Source organism: Macrosteles quadrilineatus, unplaced genomic scaffold (genome assembly GCF_028750875.1).
Source record: "Macrosteles quadrilineatus isolate MER2022 unplaced genomic scaffold, UCM_ALF_1.0 Scaffold_4__1_contigs__length_99947679, whole genome shotgun sequence".
Taxonomy (NCBI): domain Eukaryota; kingdom Metazoa; phylum Arthropoda; class Insecta; order Hemiptera; family Cicadellidae; genus Macrosteles; species Macrosteles quadrilineatus.
In genome coordinates, this window is record NW_026542597.1 from 39,385,454 (window position 1) to 39,409,715 (window position 24,262).

General features: G+C 34.5%; 1 protein-coding gene across 1 annotated transcript; it reads left to right on the forward strand.

Moving 5' to 3' along the window:
* The first annotated feature begins 3,133 nt into the window (after window positions 1–3,133).
* On the forward strand, window positions 3,134–23,485 carry LOC128991586 (uncharacterized). The gene is made up of 11 exons (XM_054414599.1): window positions 3,134–3,250; window positions 5,103–5,278; window positions 8,211–11,675; window positions 12,070–12,192; window positions 13,493–13,599; window positions 14,082–14,285; window positions 17,494–17,706; window positions 17,943–18,092; window positions 19,250–19,386; window positions 19,780–19,856; window positions 21,320–23,485. Exons 2-10 carry the CDS (start codon window positions 5,131–5,133, stop codon window positions 19,850–19,852), a joined length of 4,620 nt encoding a protein of 1,539 aa, XP_054270574.1. The 5' UTR covers window positions 3,134–3,250; window positions 5,103–5,130; the 3' UTR covers window positions 19,853–19,856; window positions 21,320–23,485.
* The last annotated feature ends 777 nt before the right edge of the window (window positions 23,486–24,262 follow it).

Here is a 24,262-nt window from a genome sequence, read left to right on the forward strand (position 1 = left end):
AGTAATAGCAAAGATTACATATGCTACGCAAAATGATTTTGCGTAGCATATGTAATCTTTGGTAATAGACACACTACACACTATATACCATTTTAATGGACTACTCGATTCCAATACGTAGGACGGACCTATAGTTCGTTGCTATTATTTTTTAAGTTTCACTATAAACATAACATGTCCTTTTATTCTTGTTTTTCCAATTCACACATGCGACGGGACTGACTAAGGCCCCACTAGAAAAACAGGCCATGCTGCAGCACAGGCAGCGCAACATTACGTCACAGTTGTACTAAACTCTTACCATTAAAATTGTACAAACAGCCAGAGCTTGTTTATTTACCTAACCTGCCATGTTAAACTTCCCTATCCCAAACGTGACGTATACAACTTCTTTACTTCACGAGTGATGTTAAGTTGAAAAAACTCACTCGTTATGAGGTAATGAAACTCATTTAAATAACATTGAGTGGTTGACTTAAAAAATATAACTCTACGGAGCCAACGACAACGACGTTCAACGTGGTTCAACGCTAGAAATCAGCTGTGTGCTTGAATTTTATTGTTATGCTTTGAAGAATTTTCCTAACTTAGCTTTTGTTGGTAAATGAACGTTACTAGAAGATGAGTGAAATAGATAATGAAAAATATTGTTCAAAACCTCCTGTATATTGTTGGGTCAGGTAAAATCTCGTACGTTACACGTTACGTACGCAAGGGCTTGTTTACATCACTTAGGAAAATTATGCAACTCGCTTCCCGCTCGTTGCACAACATTCACCTGCGTGATGTAAAAACGCAAAACGCTCTTACTACACTTGTAATGTAAATAGCTATTAGGCCGGTATTACACTATCATAGTTCTATGACATATTATATTATCAAATATATGATAATATGTTCTCTCAAGGAGAACATATTATCATAGTTCAAAACCATTATAATAGTTGGTACATTACACTGTAATAATTTTCATCAAAGACATATGATAATAGATGTATGTCATAGAACTATGATAGTGTAATACGGGCCTTACCTAAAACATATAGGAATGGCGATGGCAATGAATTTATCAATGAAATCTATCCACTAGTGACGTCATGGACGTCATAGACGTCATGGATCCTGCAGCATGGCCTGTTTTTCTAGTGGGGCCTTGGACTGACCCTACACACATTCTTCCCGTCCATCTTCAAAACAGGGACATTTATGGTATTTTCAGGTGTTTATTTTTTATTTTTTAGCGAATTTCCCATATAGGGAATAAGCTATTACCGTAGGTCTCATGGTAAGACCTAGACCCGGGACCGATTTACTTTTTCGTTTTGAGGTCCCCAGAGGCCAAAAACACCATCCGTTCAAATTCATATATATATATATATATATATATATATATTTATATATGTGTCCGTTAGCGCGATAACTCGAGGAAAATTGATCCGATTTTGATGAAATTTGGTACAAACGTGTAAACCTACATTTATTCGAACGAGTTCGCGAACCAGCATAATCGGACCATGGGATCAGGGGTTTATGGGGGGTTTTATGGGGTAAAAATGGGTTTTTTTCATTTTTGACCCTAAAAACTTTAAATTTCTAAATTTCTCTCTAGACCATTTTAAAGAGCTTAAAAAAACAAATAATTTAGTATATTGAAGTGTTTTTGAATGTTCATTGACTACGGAGAAAATTAAAAAAATTGTAAATTTAAAATTCCCATGTTATTCTTATGGAGAATAAATAAACTGTTCTAGTTTGCTTGTTTATGGATATCTTTTAATCAAATTTGACAATTTGGTTTATTTCATACTAAGCTATCAATATTTCAATAAAAAAAAAACACACCTCAACATCTTCCCCGTAGCAGCAAACCTAACTACTCACCCTAACCTAACCACACCTACCTACCAACCTACCTACTAACCTAACTACTATTAATGTTATTTAAATAGGAAATAAATATGAAAATTTATAGGGAATATTTTAGTAGAAATCAAGCCGGGTAAATGGAAATTCGCTTAGTATGCAGGTTTGCTGCGACGGGGGTATTTTTATTTATTACTGTATTGATCTATAAAAAAAAAGAAAATGACGGAAAATCTCGGTTTTGGTAAAGATTTTAGTGTGTTACAGTCCTATTAACTCTAAACAAATTGTACACTCTCTAGTCTCTATTGCTATACAAATTATGGTTCAAAGTTATTGTAACTTGACAAACTTGGTATTAAAATGTGTTATTGAAAATGTTTTATTATTATAATTGTTATTAAAACTGCCAGAATAGTTTGTCCTTATGTGTGTTAGTGTTCTATACTAGCTGTTCTCAATTTTATTCAGTTTTAAAATTAACTACTCAATTCCCGTATGTAGGACGAAGCAACATCTCGTTATTTCCCAAAATGTTTTATAGAACATGATTTCTGTAAAACCTATATTATTCCTCGTCGTTACTGGATTTTAAATATTATTTTTCATACCAGTTTGAAGAACTTGAATTATTATTAAGCTTTGCCTTTGCAGTTGGTACCTGAGTTTTTACCTTTGAGAACTCAGGCAACATCAACAATATTATCTGTGCAACTAGTGAGAAAAGTGAGCAATTGACTCACTCGAGAGAAATCCTTACTCACGAGCCGTAGGCGAGTGAAGAATGGTTTCTCGAGTGAGGCAATTGTACTTTGAACTCGAGTTGGACATTATAAGTACTTTTCCGACATGTTACCATAAAACAAATAAATTGGTGAAGAAACATAACCTATTTTTACACAGAAGTAAACTTTTAATATAACATTTAAATTTATTTAATGTGAAGTGAATACAACAGTTCAACAGCGCTGACCAGCTGATTTACAGCCAGTGCTGCCAACGTACTTCGCGCGCATACGACGTTGCCTGCATGTTACGCGCTCACTATTTCGTGCTCACGTTTTTCCTTCCACCATTGGTCTAGGTGGCTGTGGGTCTACATTTTAACCAAATTCAAAGAATGCTTCTATAGTCACTATAGTGTTTTTATAATCAATGAGCACAGTTAACCACGTAATTGCTTTATTGCTGTTTGTAGAAGGAATGCATCTACACAAGCTGCGAAATTAGAAACAACAAACAACTTATACTCTTACTCATAACATAACAGGTGACTGTCTTGTCAGTTGGCTGGCCTTTCCCATTTCTAGGTCATGTCACGTTGATGTTATTAAAGATTACCTAAACATTCAACAACCACGACTTGTTCTTGTCGTCAAGATTTAAGGTATGCTAAAAGCTATATTTTTGCTGAGCTATTGTGGTGAGGTGAACCTATTCTTCGATTGATATTTTAGCTTATCATTTACTACTGTAGTACCTTTTAGGTAACCTCAAAATGTTCTGGTTTAATTTAAATTGCACTATCTTTCAGCCTTGGAATTTAACCCTCCTTACAATACGTTTCTAAAATAATTATTAGCTATCCTATGATGGCTCACAAAGTACTGTTATTTTTTTCAAGAACTTATGATTTCAAAAGCTAAATTAATCAACAACCATACAACTTAAGTAAAGTAATGTATCAGTCATATGTAAATGTAAGGGAGATTGATAATTTATTTTTAAATAGGCCTAATTGCAACCAGCTGTAAACTTGGTAGACTACAATAATGATGATTCTCTTCAATGGAGGTCCTTAATCAAATGATCAGGATGTAACTTTGTTATAGATTAAAATAAATCTATGGGTACGGGTTCAATCAGGGTATATTTAGCCTACTGTATAGGCCTAGAGAAAAAGAGCCCGGTATTTATTCCGTATAGGTGCCTCCAAACGAATTTTTAATTTTGATATCTTACTTTATAGTTTTTTACCTCCTGAATCCAAATATACCATTATTTTTCACCGCTGATGAATATTTCTCAAGATATCGCCGGAAAAACATACTTAACATTACAATAAACAAGATAGAATGGTTACCTTTTCAAGTGATTCTGTAGTCAAATAACTTAATGTTCTCTATATTAGGAATTTCGTCACATTATGGAGATATAGATGGACTAATTACATGTAGTTCTTATTTAGGCATGTCAGGGTGGTAGGTCGTGCTGTATGTGATTTGGTGACTGCATTAAGTGTTTTGAAGTTAGGTTAGATTAGGAAGGTAAAGTTTAGGTTATAATGTATCGAGTTGTTAGTTTAATGTTGCCTGCAGACTGTTTTTTGTAAAATTAAAATCCTGAGAAAAACACTTCAAATTACTTTTTTTAAAATGCTTGCATTTTTGAAATGTAATTTGAAGTGTTTTTTCTGGATTTTAATTTTACAAAAAACAGTCTGCAGGCGACATAAACTAACAACTTGATACATTATAACCTAAACTTTAACTTACCTAATCTAACCTACCTTCAAAGGACTTAATGCAGTCACCAAATCACATACAGCACGACCTATCACCCTGACATGCCTTTTCTGACATCAAAAGGAGATTGCTTACACATTCTAGAGGTTTGGTTAGGTTAGGTTATGTTAGAATAGCACCATTTTATTATGTAATTTCTAAATGGCAAAATATAAATCAATAAATCATTAATAAGGATAAAATACTGGTAACAATAATACATTATTAACTTATTGGTCTTAGGAAGTGAAAAGTGTAACTTAATCATGTGATTTTCATATTGCAGAATCAGAGTTAGCAATTAAAAGTTGTCAATTCCATTTGCTTGACTATGATTGAAAACCATCAGCTGTTGGTTTACTTAACCCATAGTTCATTCCACTTGTAAATGTCATCCATCCTACCTTGTTTATTGTAATGTTGTATATTATTACGGCGATATCTTGAGAAATATTCATCAGCTGTGAAAAATAATGGTATATTTGGATTCAGGAGGTAAAAAACTATAAAGTAAGATATCAAAATTAAAAATTCGTTTGGAGGCACCTATACGGAATAATTACCAAGAGCCCAATTTTATTTTTTCTGAACTTTTCAATTGTCTTTTAGCAAGGTTTAACTTACAATGAACACTCTCAATAGCCTAATTAAAAACATAAGTAACAATTTTTGGGTCAGGGTAACTTAATTGACTGTTATTATTGGACGTGCAAACCCAAAGATGTGTATTTGCAGGACTGCTGAGGGGAGAAACAAAAAGAAGATGGCTGACTGGCCGCCAGTGGCTCCTGTTCGGCCCACTCTTTCACCCCAAGAGAGGGAAAGCACTTATTTAATGTTGGTGGACATGTTTGTCGACATTGTAGAACCGGAAATCATTCAGATGGTGCTACAAAATCGCAACTGGGATGGTAAGAATAAATTTAATCTTTAACTTAAAAGAATATCTTCCACTTCAAGTTAGGGTTTGCAAACAACCCAGCTAATTACTCCACTGTTATAACTGATAGGCTAGGTTTGGTAATGTTGGTAATTCTGTTCAAGTACTTTGTGCTACGCGGCTCTAAAATGCTACGTTTTCAACTTAACTCCATTTTTAATTCTGAAAAAGAATTATTATAAGGCTAACCTAAATGACTTTAACACATTAAGTGGGGTAAATTATATGAGTGGGTCCTTCCCCATGGATTGAAATTGGTTTACATAAACTTTTATTTTTTGTTCCAAGGAGTGAGGATCCAGGTTGGAAATAGTGTTTTGAATTGTCTTTTGAATAAAAATGGCGTCTAAAACTTTAAATTATAGGCCTAATCAGTATAAAATCCTCTTGTTACTATTTCTATTAGCTTAGACGTGTTTAAAAACATCTTGCGTTTCTATTCAAAATACAGGTGTCCCTCAAAAAAAAAATTACTAAAAATAAAGCGCAAGTATAACTAGATATATAAAATTTGGTAATCTTACTTATTCTGTTTAAGGGAAATTCATAAATAACATTGTTATAGCCCTAAAAAGTCAATTATGGGAATTTAGGGGGGGGGGGCGCGTTCACTTACCCTCCTGTGTTAAAACCTGTTTGGGGCATGTGTACTTTTTCCCATGGGAGAGATGTTTCGTGAAGCTATACGAGGGCATCTTCAGGTTAGAACGTTAATACAGTTTTCTCATCCATGAATGAGGCTGTCAGCATTTGTACATTACACATTTAGGACACATAACATGAAACTCATTCAAAACAAGATTAAAGTAATTTACAATAAAAACTTGGCCAAGTAGTCTGAACACTAGGTGCGTAACTGGTTGATGATGAGTCATGACTGACCCTTCGCTCTCCATGTCTTGACTTTGGTTTGTTTTGAGAATGTGGCCAACTTGCAGACAAACACAAACTTATAAACAAACAGAAAAATAAAATAAAAGAAAGCCAAGAAAAAGACCCCAAGAAATATGTCTGCACAGAATAAAGAGTTGTACTTAACAACACCTTGAGGAAAGAAATGGCAAAACATCAAGTACAAGTCGCTTATAAAACACCCAACAAACTCTCTTTTCTCCTTTGGAAAGAACAAAGAGGACGCTTGACAAAGTAAACTGCAATGAAATTGAAATGCGAAGATTTCCCGAGTTTTCACATCGGACAAACTGACCTTTCTTTCACTACAAGGTTTAAAGAACATCTGTCAAGGAAAAATTCCAAATCTTCTTTTGTTAAACACCTCATTAATTCAAACCATAATCACACCAACCTACACAATAACTTAAAAATCATGCATCTGTGCAATAAAGGGAGGTAAATGGATACTATAGAGGAATTTGAGATTTACAGAGCATCAAATCAACCCCCTGATCATTTATTAAATGAACAGTTGTCCTTAAATTCATATATCATTGATAATACGGCTATCCACATTCTTAACCAAAGTCAAGACATGGAGAGTGAAGGTGAGGGGGTCGCCACTCCCAACACGGGTCAGTCATGACCCATCATCAACCGGTTACGCACATTTTTGGACTACATTGCCAAGTTTTTAATTGTAAATACTTAAATGTCGTTTTGTATGTGTTTGTGTCATGTGTCCTAAATGTGCAATCTAGAAATGCTGACGACCTCATTCACGGATGAGAAAACTGTTTTAACGTTCTAACCTGAAGATGTGCTCGTATAGCAGCTTGAAACAGCTGAAGTTTTTTTTAAATACAAGGATAAATTGACACAACAGGTAGTGTAAACCTTGTAAATCTTACTCTAATTGAACTAATCTTACCTGATTATTTTACAAACATCCACTACTTAAAATATTTGGGCATCTAAATTAGTACCTACTTATACCTGATAATAAATTGGTATTAATTTGCATCACACAATGTTCTCATGACCGTAATTTCGGTAATATTGTGACCATATCCTGAAGTCCTGGAAACATAATCTTCTTCCACGATAGTGGTAAAATCTTTAATATATTCTGCGGTAATGGAAACAAACATCATCTGCCACTGTTGTGGCAAAACCCTGAATATCTTGATCAGTCAGGATAATATTATCATAGTTTTCTGTGATCGTGGTCATTTTCCTCAATCCCCTTAACATTTTTGGACATCCCCCAATAGTGTAGACATCTTCCCAGAATTTGCGTCAAAATACATCCCTCACAGTCGCTGAGAAATTGTCATTGTCTTCAAATAGTGGAAATCTCCAGCAGTCGAGCTATCATCATCTCTCACAATAACGTTAATACATACAACAAATTAATAGCTCTTGCGTTCTATTTATTTCTTCACTTTCACTCTTGAGTTCACTTTCAAAGATGCAGTCATACAGACAGACACCATTCGATTTTCATATAATGATATGGATTAAAAATGTTCATTGTATATGTATCAGCTAAACTATAAAGAGTTATTTAACTACCGCAATCAGGCTACAATTATCACTGAAATCAGCTTAGGTTATTTAAAATCCAGTTGCTTAACCTCCTTCTTTTCTTGTTAACAATTTGACTTTGGTTAACTATTCAACCGAAGGATCAGCTGTTATTAAATTACAATTCATATTTCAAACTGCTATAAGGAAAAATAGGCCTAGTTTGTATCTTTGAAAGTGAACTCTAGAAATAAATAGAATGCTTGGGAGAAGCCCCTAAATGATATTATCTTCTTAGTTAACATTTGTCTCTCTGCTAGATCATAAGCTTTAAAGTGACTTTAAACATAGTGATATATCTGACTACGGTATACAGATATAAACATATATTTTTTTGCAATTTGGCTAAAGCCAAAATTTATCTCTTAATTTTATTATTTTTAGTCATTTACAAAATTTATTTAATAGTAAATTTTTTTCAGTGGATGCAGCTCTTGAAGACATAATGATGATGACCAATACTTCTCAACCGAGTTCAACTCAAAATGTTAACAAAACGCTCAACGCCTCCAACCAAACGAAAACTAAAAGGAATACAAGTGTGGCTCTTCAAGAGAAGAATGTGCCATTCGATAAACTTAAATCTTTTCAACCGTACAATTTGGGCAAAATGTCCGCATATCCACAAGACAGTCCACAGTCCAAACCTAGAAAACAAACTCCTGAAAAGCCTTTTCACAATAAAACATCCGAAACAAAAAAGCTAAACCAGCTGCAACTTCAACCGTTTATCGAGCAGTATAATTTTATCAAAACTACAAGGTCTCCTTTTGATAGAGCTGTAATGCTTGTAAAAGATGGCGTGAAAGTGATGATAATACTTAGAGGACCCCCAGGATCTGGTAAATCTTCATTGGCTAAAAGGCTTCTCCTGGAGAGTGGAATAGAGCCACCGACTCATAAAAGACACATTTTCAGCACAGATGACTTCTTCGTACGAAATAGAGTTTACATGTTTGTCCCCGAACTGTTGAGTCAGGCGCACTCGACAAACCAACGAAATGTGGCCGCAGCGATCCGAGAAGAGGTTAGTCCTGTGATAGTAGACAATACCAATACTCAGGCATGGGAGATGAGGGCCTACGCTGATATGGCTGTGTCGGCCGGTTATGACCTTGAAATACTGGAACCTGACACTTGGTGGTTCCGCAAGGGATCTGCAAGTGAGTTGGAAAAGAGGAACATTCACTCCGTGTCAAAAGCAAAGATCAGACAAATGTTGGAAAGATACGAAAAGAATATCACACCCGATTCACTTATCAGGCAGTTTGAATTGAAATACCCTTTGTTAAAAATGCCACCCCAGCCGACCCGTAATTGTAAGTGGAGAGACAAATTAAGCAATCAGAGGAATAATAAACCAAAGAAAAAGAAAATTGATTTTAGTCCACAGCCTCAAAATTTTGAAAATATTAACACAATGTTTCAATCAATTCATCTAAATTCACCCGGGTTTTCACAATTTGGAAATGATTTTGCTGTTCAGCAAAGTAGCTTTCCAAATTTTTCTTTTCCCCCTCCAGTAAACACTACTGAGGCTGTTAAAGAGGGAAGTACAATCTTTTCAAATGGAGTAGCGACTAAAAAGGTCGCTCAAGTTTCTTCTAGTACTAAGAATGGTGATTCTAGCAAAGGTTTGTCCCTTGACGAATCTGATACCAACACTCTGTTTAATGATCTAGTCACAAATTCAAACGGTTTTTTGAAATCACTTAGTGGGTTTTCAAATACTTCACATGATTCAGTCAAACCTCCACAACAGACCAATGGCACTTTTCCAAGCAACATTTTTCACCAAGGAAAAGACAACTTTGATCTCATGGCTGAAACCAAAAAACTACTAGAGGCTTTGAATAGACCAACCTCTTCTCCTCTTAAACAATCCCAAGGTCAAGTAGTGAGTGAAACTGAAAAATATGATGAACATCCCAAGGGGAATGAGAAAGAAACGTTTATGCCACACAGCCAACACACAGAGTCTTGTGCAGCCTATGACTTTGTAGAAAAAAGTAATTCAAGCTCCCAGGAAAACATAAATGTTGCACAAGGCTTGATAGAGTCAATCATAGACAAGGCAGTTGGGCTGGATGATGAGAAAACTTTCAACTTGTCCAGTAGCATCACCAACTCTGACATGGTGGATCAGGCAGAGGAGGAAGGGTTTATGTGGGATTATGTTGTGGTAAATTATGATGAAACATTTACATACCAAAGAACCAATTCAATCCCTATTGGTTTACCAGTCACTATAAAACATAATTTAGGATCCAGTAATGTTACCAGTGAGATAAATTCGGCAATAGAGTATCAAGGTCATAATGTAAACATAAATTCAGAAGAGGTTTATGAAAGTGATGGCACAACAATTGAAAATTACTCTTGTGATATTGCTTTTAGCTCTAACCAAAAAGATCCAACATTTTCTAACTGCTTGAATGATACTCCTGGAGACAGCAACATTTTTCAGTCGGAGCTTGCTAAACAATTAGGCCTCAACATTCATTCAGACATTCCAGACAACAACGAGAACTTAGATTCAGAACCAGCCAAAATATACTTGAAGGAAATGGAAAGTGAAAAGACAGAAAACACAAGAGTTAATGATAATCCTAATCTGCTTGAGGTCATGAAAGACATGATATGCACTTCATCAACAACAACTGTTAATTCTTGCAATTATGACAGTACCACCTTAAGTAGTCTCGGGGACACTAAATCACAAAATATTTCTGAATCTAATGTGATCCCTGCAACCATTGAAAATCCCTTCATATCTGCTTCGTGTGATCCGTTAGTTGATTGGGAACCAAAGGAGAATGCAGGTTCAAATGAGATTAATGTCAATGAAAAGGCACAGCCAAAACCAGCTCGTAATCTTAGAAGACCTAAACTCTTGATTAACGCAGCTGACCATCAGTTTGTTGAAAACGATTTCTCAAAATACTTTGGAAATTGGAATACTGTTTCCAACCCAGCAGATACTTGGGTCTCCGAAAAGCCAGTTGATGATTGTAGTAATCTAAACAATGAAGGTTCGCCTCTTCCTCAGAGATTCAGTCCCCAACGTTGCAAGATCTACAAGGAAGTAGTAGATTCATCAACAAACACCAACTACCTCGATTTCAACCTTGTTAACGAAGATAATGTGGGTGGTGTAAAGATTTTGATAGGTAATATTAACAATTTCTTTTGTGAGAATGTTCCTAACGTGAAACAGAGCATGGCAGAAACACTGTTTCTTGACAAAAGCACGATGACAATTGAAGAGTCACTGGCACCTCTTTGCAGTTATGATACAACTCAGATTGAACATTTGTTCCCGAAAATACCACAGAAATACATTTTAGATGTGGTAAAAAAATGTCAAGGAGATATGGACTGGGCTGTAGACGTCTTGTTGGATTCAGAACACAATATTGCACCTATGAGTATTGAATCTGACGATTCAGACAGTTCAAATGATGAAGTAGAATGTGTTGAAACACCTTGTGAAAATTACCAAATCAAAAGTCCTAAACAAGAACCCAAAATCCCATTCAGTGAACTTACAGAATTGAAGAAGCAACTTGAAAGCTCAGTGGTATTTGATCGGTCACATTATTCTGACAAGGTTTTAAAAGTTGTGAAACGCAAACACCCAGAGTATGTTCAGTTGATAGAAAAGAGTCCAGCACATGACGAAATGATCGTCGACAGACCAGAAACAGCTGATGGCTCACAAAACGGATGCAAAACTGAAGACGAGGTTGATGAGGTTGAAGAAGAGAGCAGCAGCAGTGGTTGTGAAGTTGAAACTGAAGACGACACCATGGACTTGGTCATGAACAATGACTTGATTCTCCAGTTGCAACAGAAATTCGGTTCATCGTCATTACCCAAAATCGCAGGTAAGATGGTGTTTGTTTATGAAAACTCTAAATATGTTATGTTTTACTAATTGATTGTTGTGAAAGAATGTGTGAAATTAGAACTATTTCCAACATTGTGCATTTAACTTCAAAATTATTTTATCTTTTTTTGGCCAGTTTAAAACAAATCATCACTCATTAGCAGTATAAAATTAATTATTCATTGTAGCGAAACATCACCATCTTGGCATGACAATAATGCAAGTATTCCTGAACATCTTATCCCATTGTAAAATTAATTGTACTCTTTTGATGTCTTTAGATGTAGTTTTTATTATTGTCGGGCTTATGAAATAAAAAAAAAATCAATTGGTAAGGGTAGGATTGAATTGGCATTGAGAAAAATAATATAATATTTTTTTTCCTTTTCTAGATATGACTCCTATTGTCAAGCTACCAGTCAAGCTCGCTCGTGAGCTGTTTGGCTACATAATGGACTCACTACAATCCGATATGGACCAGCAGCAGTCTCTAATTGAAGATATGATTGCCAAAGGTATTTTTTGAAAATATAAATGCAACATAATTTCTACATGTGACATCCAAAGACTTAACTATGATTAAAAATTAGTTTAGTAGTTTTTTTATAATACTCATGCTTGATATGATTGTGTGTACATCTGTATACTGGAAACTACAAAAATCCTCCTGCAGTCACCTGACAAAGTGGGCTTCCTTGCACTGATTATAGTGCAGAAAATTGCTAATTGCTGCATTTACTTACTTTGGCCGCACTCCAGTATTCCAACCAATGATCAGTTGTTGCAGTGTTAACTGTTTTGTCCAACGCTTGGTATTTAACTTAACCTAAAATGTGTTGTTTAGTGTTCGAAAGACTAATTATTTCTATGCTTTATAATAGCTGTAGGAAAAATATAATGTGTAACACGAGTGCAAATTGCCTTTGCTGCATTCGAGAAACTTTCCACACTCGCCTGCAGCTCGTGCTATCTTGTGTGCATCAAATTGCCACTTAGCACACTAGTTACACAAATAACTATTGAAACCTGAACACGCCAGAAGTTTTTAAGGATTAGTAGCTTTTTGATTGTTGAAACTGGACCCAGCTGTCCTTAATCATTGGGCTTTTAATAAACAGTGCTGACCAATGGAGCAGCTGGTCTTAGTCAGTAACAAAGCTACACAAGGCATTTATCTGCATTCTATACTCATGCTTCACTTTTATTTGGTTTAAAATTTACCTAGGTAGTGTCTCCATCATTTGGTTGCATAATAATGATTGGAAATCATACCAACCACTTTGTAGCAAAACATACAAGTGATTTATAGTGTTAAGTTTTAACATTTCCACTTAGAATGATACATAAGAGAATCTTGTCTTTGCTTTATTTCTATCACATCATTGTACACCAAACATCATTGCATGCTGTCACACTACTTACTTCTATTGAAATTGAGGTGCTAATTTAAAATTCCTTATATATGGTCTTTATGAGTTTTTCATTTTACGTGTCAAAATCAAATTTGTAGATTGAAATGCATTTATGCTAAGTTGAACAATGTCCTTTGGACTACCAACTAAAACCCCTGCTTGTCTCTTAAGAGGATTAATACAGGAATGTGTACTAGAAGAAATCTAATACAACTATACTTAGGTACACAAATATTTTCATGTAATTCATGCATTGGAGCTTGTATATATTTTCAAGTTATTCATCAGTTAAGCTTGTAAATCGTTACAGTTTATTTGTTCAAATTTGTTAATGTTTACAAGTAATTCGTGCATTGAAGATTGTAAATCTCTTCTAGTGAGTCATGCAACGTTATATTTCCAGATGAGGAAGTGGCCAGGTTCCTTCAATCCCAGGACCAATCCTCCAAACCCCAACTGAGGGAGGTGATGGACATGGAGATAGCACTGGCCATGCAGAGGGCTGACCAGGTGAATCCACCATAAATACCACACAAATTGGAGCAGGCTTATCTGAATGTGAATGAGTTTATCCTGGCCAATAAGCATTAAACACTTACACAATAAACTTTAATTTGTATATTTCACGTTAGTCGGCAGTGTACTGTACCTTGTTCTTTCAATCTCTTTTCTGGGCACCCAGAAGGTTGTATTCCAAAAGGGTTTCTTGTCCAAACATGTTTCAGATAGATATCTTTTTCTCTTCTAATTCTGAAATGCTCAAAAGAGCAATATTACACAAAAAGTTTGGTTTATGTAGTACTCATATAGTGTGCAACAATACAATTATTCTCGATTTCTTCATGCTCTATTAGTTGATGAGGACACGAAAGATGTTATAGTGTCCATAATTTACTCATTTAAGAAAGAACACAATATTAAAAGCCTCTGTTTTACTGCATCAATCGAGTTAACTATTACTGAATTAACAACAATAGAACCTTGTGTGTCAGGAGGAGTTGAACCATACGACCAATGAAGACACACTGGCAGCCAAGTTGTCCAAGAACATCCTGCTAGAGAAGTTCCCGCAGGTGGACCCCAGAATGTTGAAGGACGTTTTGAAGGCCCATAACTACTCTCTGTCTGAAACAATAACCTCCCTTACTCTTACACTGGGGGTGGAACCAGCCACAACCTCTCAGGAACAGCCCAAGGTGATGTGTAGTGACTTTTAGAAATCTTGCTTCAGCAAATAAATTTGAAATGTAATTGAGGAATTGTTTCAGTCACATATTTAAACTATTTAAAAACTGAGCACAAAATAATACTAGGAAGACCTTCTTGATTTGCAGACAAATATATCTGAGTTTGAATTTTTTATGTATTTTAAAATTGAATTCAAAGTAGTAAAATTACTTGATGTAGGGGTCTGCGGTGCACCGAAAAAGTCGGTACGGTACGGTACAAGCTTAATTACCGTCATCGGTTCGGTACAGCATTTTACACGGTACAAATTCGGTTCGGTACAGCCTATTATAATAATAAATTACTTTCAGTTTACTATCGTAGTCAACGGCAGTTGGTTCCAAGCACATAAAAGTCTTATCAGTTGTTTGTTTACGATCTTCATAATTTATTACTAGCGTGATGATGCAATAAAAAACCCATTAGCAGTCCCAAATCCATTAACATTTTATCACGACAATAATTGTTGTATTGAAGTACTTCCAAGAACTGTTGAGTTTTATCACTTTTATTTCTTTACGACTTTCCCCAATTCTGTTTTATCATAAAAATAATAGTTTTATGATGACTGTTAAATGTTATCTCTAACTTAATCAGTATTTTCTTGAATATTGAATTTGCCGCTGGCCATTGCCTACTGCCATAAAACTGTTTATGGCTACATATTAAACTTGTAACTAATCTACAATCTTATTTTATAAATTAAATATTTGTTATGGATATTTTATCTTTCTCTTGACGACCATGGATATATACAAACTTTTGTCGTGATTTTAATTTTAACATCAAAATACAATATTGCACAATTGTGATATTTTAGGCCATTGACCTTTATTATGCATCCGGTATTGCTGTTTCAGAAGAGAAGCACGTTGATAAATTATAAATTGATATTCCCGTAGTTAAAAAGAATTATTTTATAAACCTATAAAACAAAATCATAAAATCTTGCATAAAGATAACAATAACGGAAATTGTAAAAAGGGTATAAAGATAACAACGTCAATCTTTATCTTTGTTCTTCTATTTCTTGGGTTTCCCTTCATCACGCATTCAACAAGTTGCCATGGTTACTAATCACCCATGTCGTTATCAGCTTTTGTGACATAGCGCACAGCAGGGGGTAAAACTTGACGAAAATCGGTTAATTTTTACCTATTATTTAATTACCAATGAATGTACGGTACTACTTTATTAGTATTTAGTATTGTATTAATAATCGGTCCAAATGGCAGATTTTTGTCAAATTTTACACCAAATTTATTGAAATTTCAACAATTATTACCAAATATTTGTATTCATTTAAAAGATTGATTTGTGGTATTGGGTTCCCCACTGAGTGCAGCCGAGCGGCACTAGAGGGTCGGACCTTCTTGGGGGTGAACAATAGACGGCTTATCAGACCCTCCCCTCCCCTCCCACGTGGTCTGGAGAAAGCTTGTAAACAAACTATTGCACAAGCGCGCGTGACTTGACATTGGGCTGCTTCAATTATAATTTTGTCAAATGAACTGTGATGTTTCAAAATCAAAAACAATAATTTGGGACCATACTGCTTAACAATAATGGACTGCAATTATTGTTGAACATACAATCCATGTTTAACAAACTAAGATTATACGATTCAAATACAATTATAAAAATTATTTTGGTATTTTACTTGGGGTAATGAAGTTATGTAGGCTAGTGTAATTCTCGGTTCATCAAGGTTCTACTGAATTATGTTTGGCAGTGAATAAGTGTAGAATGCAATTTATAAATTTAGGGATACACACCTTTTACACAGTTATAAAGTCTAATTGCCCAACATCAAATCTTACTCTGTGATAATCCAAATTTTAGTTTCAGAAAAAAACTTTACAAGAATTGTATCCATCTTATAACTTAACTAGTTTTGAAGCTGATAAAAAAAAAATGGTCTTTGCCATTACTTCATCATAACCTCCAGTTTTTCATTGTCATCTGCTGTGAACAGCTGGCAAAACTACACTGTCTTCTACTGAATGCTTTTATATGTTAAAAAAAAAACAAAAAAAAACAACTAGACATTGTGTTGTTTGGAAATAATTTACCAGTTTTGTGAAATTATCTTGTCAATAAATGTTTCAAACATGTTTATTCATAAAAACTCTTATCCTATTTTTAAACTACTTTATCATGGCTATTCAAAGTATCTCAGAGTAAAATAGGTAAAGCCTTTATCTCAACTGTGATTTTTCTTGACACAATCCTCGTAGTAGTAAAAGGTTTTGTTTTAATAATATGTGGTACAGTAATTGTTGTTAGAAAACCATGAATGTAGGATACTATCCATTTTCATAGTAATGTCTATGTATTAAAGTTAAAAATAATGGTTTAGATACAGTTCTGAGAAGAAACCCGCAAAAATACGGGTAGCCGCGTACCGTACCGATTTTGTACCGAGAACCGAGGTACAAAATATTGTACCGTACCGAACCGTACCGACCTTAAATTTTCTGTACCGCAGACCCCTACTTGATAGTGTAAATTGTTATTAGAAATTGAGGCAGTTGTTCTCACGTGTAAATTAGAATAAAGATGGACAAATAACGACCAATGACAACCATGATTTATAACATGATATAATATGATATTTATAAACATGATTTATAATAAGATTGATTCATAATAATTTTGTGGCAGAATATCTGTGGAATTTTGTAAAAACTATGTGCTCATGCTGCCTTTTATTTTATTGAAACCACCCCAGTTCTAAGCCATGACCGGGTTATGAAAATTTAGCTTATTGAAAAATATGAATTAGGTTCTCCAAAAGAAGTTAACTTTAGTTGTAGTTTTGACTAAAGTATGTTCAGTGTGACACGTAAGAATTGTAGTGTTGATATCTGAAAATTAAATTACAATATAGAAAGCAACCCTTATAGATAAAATAGTCATATTGTATCTATATGTATTACACTCAATTATACATAGCTTATATGCCCTACAAGCTAAGCACCCTTGTGTACTTTAAATTTCATTTTGGTCAGTTTTGTGTTGAACCCTAACTTAGACAGTTTAACCACAAAAATTGGTTTAATTGAAGTGGGTGAAACCAGATAGACCCTAGGAAAAACACGATGCTTAAGGCAGTTTTAGTACCGACGCAAATGAATCCTCCAAAAGTGAAGTATCTGATTGTCGTGTGATTTACAGCAACAACAGGAAGACAAGGAAAGAGTGACATCAATCATAGTCTCGGACGAGGCTGGGGCTGCTTCAGACAGCGCTGCCAACCTGGCTACAGAGGCTGCGGCTCACCGTGCGCAGGCTGCTAGCTACTACGGTCTGCGTATAGATTGTCTCAACAAGGCTCACGAGGCCTTCCGCTCTGGCAACAAAACTGTGGCAACGTACTACTCTCAGCTGGTAAAACAATTTGTCATAATTACAATGTGAAATACGATGATTTCTATATAGATGGACAAGTTTGAAGATCACCTGTTTTGCAATCAACTGTAATAAAAACACCTCGATTGCAGAAAACTTGAAGACTACTTTGATTGCAGCAAACTTTAAGACTAAGTGAATTTTAAAATGATTAATTGAGTTTTTACTCTAAAAAGTTTAAAAATAGATATGTTAGATTTTCAATGTTGTTGTAGGCTCAGATACACAAAGAACGTATGGACCAGAGCAACAGCAAGGCTGCAGCCTGTCTCTTCTCCTCTCACAAGAGTGGAGCCAACACACTAGACCTGCACTTCCTACACATCAAAGAGGCAGAAGTTGTGCTGGACATGTTCTTGGACGAGGTGAGATAAGATTATGTCTTTGTAAACCTTTTAATCATGTTGCTCTATTTTTTAGCTAGACTAATCATCGCGGGGGTCTAAATTCAGCTAGTACCATTATGGTTTAAGTCACACATAGGCAAGCCTGTGGTGCCGTAGTGATAAAATAGAGTAAGTAGTATTTCTTTAACCAATAATATATTTCTTAATCGTCTAAGATTCTACTACAGAGACTATCTAACTGTTTTTAGTATCATTCTTCTCATGAATTCTGAGTATTTCATAATTAATTTATCCAGGATTTTAACGAGAAATTTTGTTGTCTGGGTTTTTATTTATAATCATTTAATTAAGGAAAACACTAATTTAGTTTGAGTAAATTGGGTATTAATATATTGATAATTAACATTTTAAATTCACGTTCTGCTAATGGTAAGCTAACTCATGAATATGTTTTAAACCTGTTGTATAAATCAATGGACTTGTAGGCATAATTTTGCTACAAGAAATCCTTTTTCATTCCAATCACTTTGTTTGGTCTTATGGTATACCACAGATAAGTAAGATACAGAGGAAACATTCAATAGTACACTTAAGTGGTGTCTAGCACCAGTACCTGAAACAAATTCTATTCCTCATCCTCTTCCGCTCTACTTTCCCCCTTCACCTTCACATACTACAGAGCTCACACTGTAGGAAGACCCTGTGCGCAAAATCTGCTGTACATAATGTGGCCCTCGCCGTTCAGGCTCTTCCTTGTTTGGTACAAGTACATTTCTGCCCCACCATACCAGAGCTAAACTGCACGACTGTCCCATAAGCTTGTATCCTCTGTATCTTACTTATCTGTGGCTATACATATACCATGTTATATAGAAGATCATGTAGTATATCTTCATTGCTCCTCCAATGCTTGTCAGGTTACTATTTCAAAACTGATAAAGGGCTCACCAATTGAAGAGAAAGACAAAGCAATAATTTCAACCTGACTTAATAATTAGTTGATTGCATCGAAGTCAGCTGTATGCATCCCAAAAGAAGAAATTGTAAGAATCCGAAAAAAACCACGATGAGCAACCATTCTTGTTACAACCATGTTGAAGGCGAAATAATTGAAGAAAACTTGATTCAAGATGTTATTTTTGTCACAAGGTGGATCAGAATAAATATTGTTGCAGGTGGTTACTTATGTAACCGAGCGTAACAAGCGTCACCAGACGGTGTTCCTGATCACTGGTCGAGGCCTCAGGAGTGTTGGTGGAGTTTCTCGCATCAAACCCATGGTGCAGCGGAAACTACAGTACCGGGGTATTCGGTAAGTATCTCAGAAACGATTTTCAAATTTCACTTAGATTTATGCCGGGCCACTAATGGTACTCATATCGAGTTATACTAAGTTTCTAATAAAACTTGAGAATTTAAGCTTTAAATACATATATAAAACATTTAACATAGTCTCTTTTTTGGTATCAGTATTTGCCTTTAAAATGTTTCAGCTCTTTTTCGGACACCCTATACTTTAGTTTGTTAAGTCCATGGTCTTTAAACATATTCATTCATTGTTGCATTAACTTCAGATGCTTAGGATTTTTTAACTTTTAATAATTAATCCCCGAATAAGAGAGTATCTACTGTTATTGTTTCTGATTTCGTGTTAAGCATTATTACAGTTACTTATTATTATAGTTTTTATTGGTTTTATTTCCAGCTACAGCGAGGTCAACCCAGGGATGTTGAGTGCCATCGTACGTAACGTCACCCCTCTCAGCTACACGCTTTGAATTGGTAGGTGATATTTGGGTTATCTTTATTTATTTGTATCGTTTTAATGATTATTATTTTCTGTAGGATTACTACTCTGTTTTTAGCGAATTTCCCATATAGGGAATAAGCTATTACCGCAGTTTTCGTGGTAAGACCTGGACCTTAGACCGGTTTACTTTTTCGTTTTGAGGTTCCCAGTGGCCAAAAAACACCCTCTGTTCATATGGTTATGGTTCATTTTTTGCATTGCTTGATAAGTTGTACATATCTATTTTGACATGCCAAAATATATATATTGTCCATTAGCGCGAAAACTCAAGCAAAAATGATAATATTTTGATCAAATTTGGTACAAATGTGTAAACTTATGTTTATTTAACAAGTTCGCGAAACAGCATGATTGGACTATGGGAACGAGGGCTCATGGGGGGTTTTGTGGCTAAAACCAAATAAACATAAACGTAAAAAAAGTTCTTCCTACACCATTTTGTAGGGATTACAAAATTTTGTTTATTAAAGCGTTGTTATTGTATGCCTAACAATTATGTAGACAATTTAAAAAATGTGTTAATAAAAAAATTACCATGTTTATTCTTATGGAGAATAAATAAACTGTTGTTGTTCGCTTGTTTATTGATATATTTTAATGCAATTTGGCGATTTTGTTTATTTCATAATAAGCAACAAAACATTCCATTACCTTCCCTGTAGAAATTAATGTTATTTAAATAGGAAATAAATCTGACAAATTTAAGAATATTTTCGTTGAAATCCAAACAGGTTATTGGAAATTCGCTTAGTCTGCAGGTTTGCTGCAGCGGGGTATTTACTGGAAATTATTTGGTTTTCTGTTGGACAAGATTAGATAGCAACCAGCAAAGTTTGGATTGTTCCTTTACAATAATTTTGAAAGTACCAATGGTGTTAAAACATACACACACAAAACTTTGCTACATCTTTGATTGATCTTTCAGTTCGGTTTATCCACAAGTTGTTCCCAGAAGGCTGTTGTAAGCTTGTCAGAGGGAAAAACTTTCATAATATAGCAATCCTATTTGTGATAATTTTGATAAGCAGTGTGGCATTGTTCAGTATTTTTAATTACGTTTTTTACTTATTATTTCCACAATAGAGGCCAGATGTTCTAAGGAGTGTCTTTTTAACAAGAGTTTAGCTTTTAGTTTATTTAGTTTGTCGCCAGCTTGTTTTGCATGTGTTTTCTTTTGTGACTGTTTCTAACTACTAGGAAATAAAAATAATCAATTTAGCCGTTTTAATTTCTCCCAAGTGTGCTGATAAGCTTCTACAATCCTTCCCCTAAATAATTCTTCTCCTCTTCCCCTTACTGTAGATGTTTGTTTATTTATTTATTTTTTCATTGGGTTTTCCAATTTTTCTCTTTTTCCCACCAATTAGCCTATTGTTTTTGAGCCAGATTTTTGCCTACATTTGTATTTGAAGATAATCACGTTATGGTGTTGCAGTTGTCAGATTCTTTGGTGGAGTTTGCGAGAAACCCAAAAAGGACCAGAATAGCATAATCTATTTTTACCAACCCAAACTAGATAATTTTAAGGTACGTTGTATTTTTGGTTGTGAATTTTAATCTTAGTCATTTAAGTAATCATTTATTTTAAATGTCATATTAATTTCATACATGGTATATCAAGTTTATAACAGATTAATATTAAAGCCAAGCTTCATATACCTTTTTAACACGTTGAGTGCGGCATACATTCAAACAGGCGCTCCCCAATGGCGGTGATGCCCGGACGAAGCTCCGGCGCGGCACCAAAACAGCAAACGCAATTGGCATGCAAATCTTTCAATCTGACGAATAACAAAAGAGCAGATTGTACTGCGTAACCCCGATAGTGGACGTAGTTCGCTGAAACACCCAAAGGTAGCAGCACTGCCTGGATCATTAGTCAGTGTCTTTGTGGCTTGAAGAGAGAAAATCCCCAAAACCGGGACTAAAGCATTGTCAGACGGGATTCTACGGGAAATTTTAGTACCAGCCTATACCAAAATGAAGCTCACATTCTAAGCTACAGGCTAGCAACGATTATAACGTTCCCCGGCAATGGCTAAGCTCATACTGAACTAATATAGTGAGGAAGGCGCAACTACATCTATTGATGTAGGCCGTTAGGAGAGCTCGTGGCGCGACTACATCAATTGATGTAGTCAGCACTCAACGTGTTAAGAAATAGCTGTAGTAAATAGCAACGTTTCAAATAAGACATGAATTTATTATTGTGGATATTCAACTACATTTATCATTTACTGTTATAGTTGAAAATTTAGATTAGTCCATTTGGTTTTAATAAAAAAATTAGTACTTTTGACACAATGAAGTTAAAATAAAATGTTTAAAGTAAATGTTTTTTCTTTAACTACTTACTAAAACAGTGTACAAGTAGAGACATGTATATATTTTAAATTATTTTGTATCCATTATAAATTATAAATATTACGTTAAACATGTGGTTGATAGTGCACACAACGTTGATGATTGAAAAAATGCAAAATCAAAATGTGAAATGTTTTTATTTAATCAGAATTTTAGTTAGAATTACGTTGTGTGTTGAAATTCCTATTTAATTTTGATGCAATTCTCCTTAAGTCTTTAATAGCTAGAAGACAATACTCGTGTTTTGTGATTATTTTATTTACCAAATAAATAATCTTATATATTAATTATGTGTTTAATGTGGCTGTCTCTTTTAAAATAAATTTTAATATAACAGATTTTTTTAGTATAAATTTTTAACTATATCATCTCTACCTAAAGTAAGATTATATTAAGTTTACTGATCATTGTTTTCAGAGATTGTTATATATTTTTGTATTTCCGCTTTTAATGCTTAATTTAGAGTGATTTGTCTAGTTATAACTATTTTTACTGCCAACTAATTGGTTATTAAGTGTGTGACCTGATTCAAATAATTAATTAATCATAAACCATATCTTACGCATAATATTGTACACGTTGTTGCAAATGAACTGTTTTGATACTGCTTTACAAGTATCTTGCTTTTAACCCACTGGCATACTTGCACAAACATTTCCGTCATACTGCTAATACGCTTTGGCATTCGTAGACGTAACTGTTTCTTTCTGGGACTTTGCTACTAGTTCGACTTTATTCCAAGAGATCGCAGCACTTGTCAGGTCAATAATTATTTCCCTTCTATCCGCAATAGTTTATTGTGTGTAACCATAGTTTCTTTGGTTGCCTAATCTGTTTTGGAAAATAATATTGTTAAACAACAAGTTCGAGTTTTGAGGTTATGCTTTATTTCAATCTGCCATGACTGTTCGTTCAAGATCGAGTGAAAAAGACCAGTATAGGTCTACAGATAGTTTCAAATTCTTTCCAAGCAAGAAGATAAAGATTTAAGACAGAATACTAATGTATAAGAAAGTTATGATTGTTTTGTAAAAAAGGAATTCCTGTGTGTAGTGCAATAATTAGGTAGTGCAATCTATTTGCCACTGGGTAAAATCAAGAGATGTAATTTTCAAAGATACACTCTATATTGTTTCATCATAACTGTATTTCAGGGTTTAATGAAGGTTTAAAATAACTTACCTGATGAATTGTAAAGCTATTAAATCATTTTATTAAAATCATGTTTGAAACCTAATTTGCAGTTCTTATTCCACCCCCAAAAATGTGTTTAGAATTTATAAAATGAAATGACAGTTTTTCATCAAATAAAATATGCCATTTCGATGAAATCGCACTGTGTCATACTTAGTGATGTAAAATGTCTTTTTAGCGAATTTCCCCAAAAGGGAAGTAGCTATTACCGGTACCGTAGGTGGCATTGTAAGACCTAGGTTCACCATAACTTGGAGTAATTTTTGTCCGATTTTGATGAAATTTGGTTTGAAGGTGTAAGGCAGGATAAACTTAAATGAGTTCGCGAACCAGCACGATCGGACCATGGGAACGGGGTTTTACGGGGGGGTTTTATGAGGTAAAAATTGGTTTTTCTAATTTTTGCCCCTCTAAACACAAAATTTCCCAATTTCTCTCCAGACCTTTTTAAAGAGTAAAAAAACAAATAATTTAGTATATCAAAGTGTTTTTGTAAATTTTGATAACTCTACTAAGCCTAGGTACTCATAAAACCTAATGTTAATTAAATACATTAAATTGAAAATCAATTCAGGCAAATGGAAATTCGCTTAGTCGGCAGGTTTGCTGGTATTTAATAATATGATACACCGGTTGTTATTCAGAATACAATTTAGGCTACTTGTTTCATCAGTGTTAGAGCATCTATTTGCCCATAGCTGCCAGGTTGTGTGTAAATGGTAAAAAATAATAATAATAATGATACCAAAACTCTTTAGTTTAGAAACTTTTGAATCTTGAAAGTGGGCGATCAAATCTCAAAACCGAAACCTATCCTAAT

Coding starts and splice junctions, on each gene's coding strand:
- LOC128991586 (XM_054414599.1), top strand. CDS start 5,131: ATGGCTGACTGGCCGCCAGTGGCTCCTGTTCGGCCCACTCTTTCACCC. Junction 12,193..13,492: donor TGAAGATATGATTGCCAAAG/GTATTTTTTGAA, acceptor TTATATTTCCAG/ATGAGGAAGTGGCCAGGTTC. Junction 18,093..19,249: donor TGGACATGTTCTTGGACGAG/GTGAGATAAGAT, acceptor ATATTGTTGCAG/GTGGTTACTTATGTAACCGA.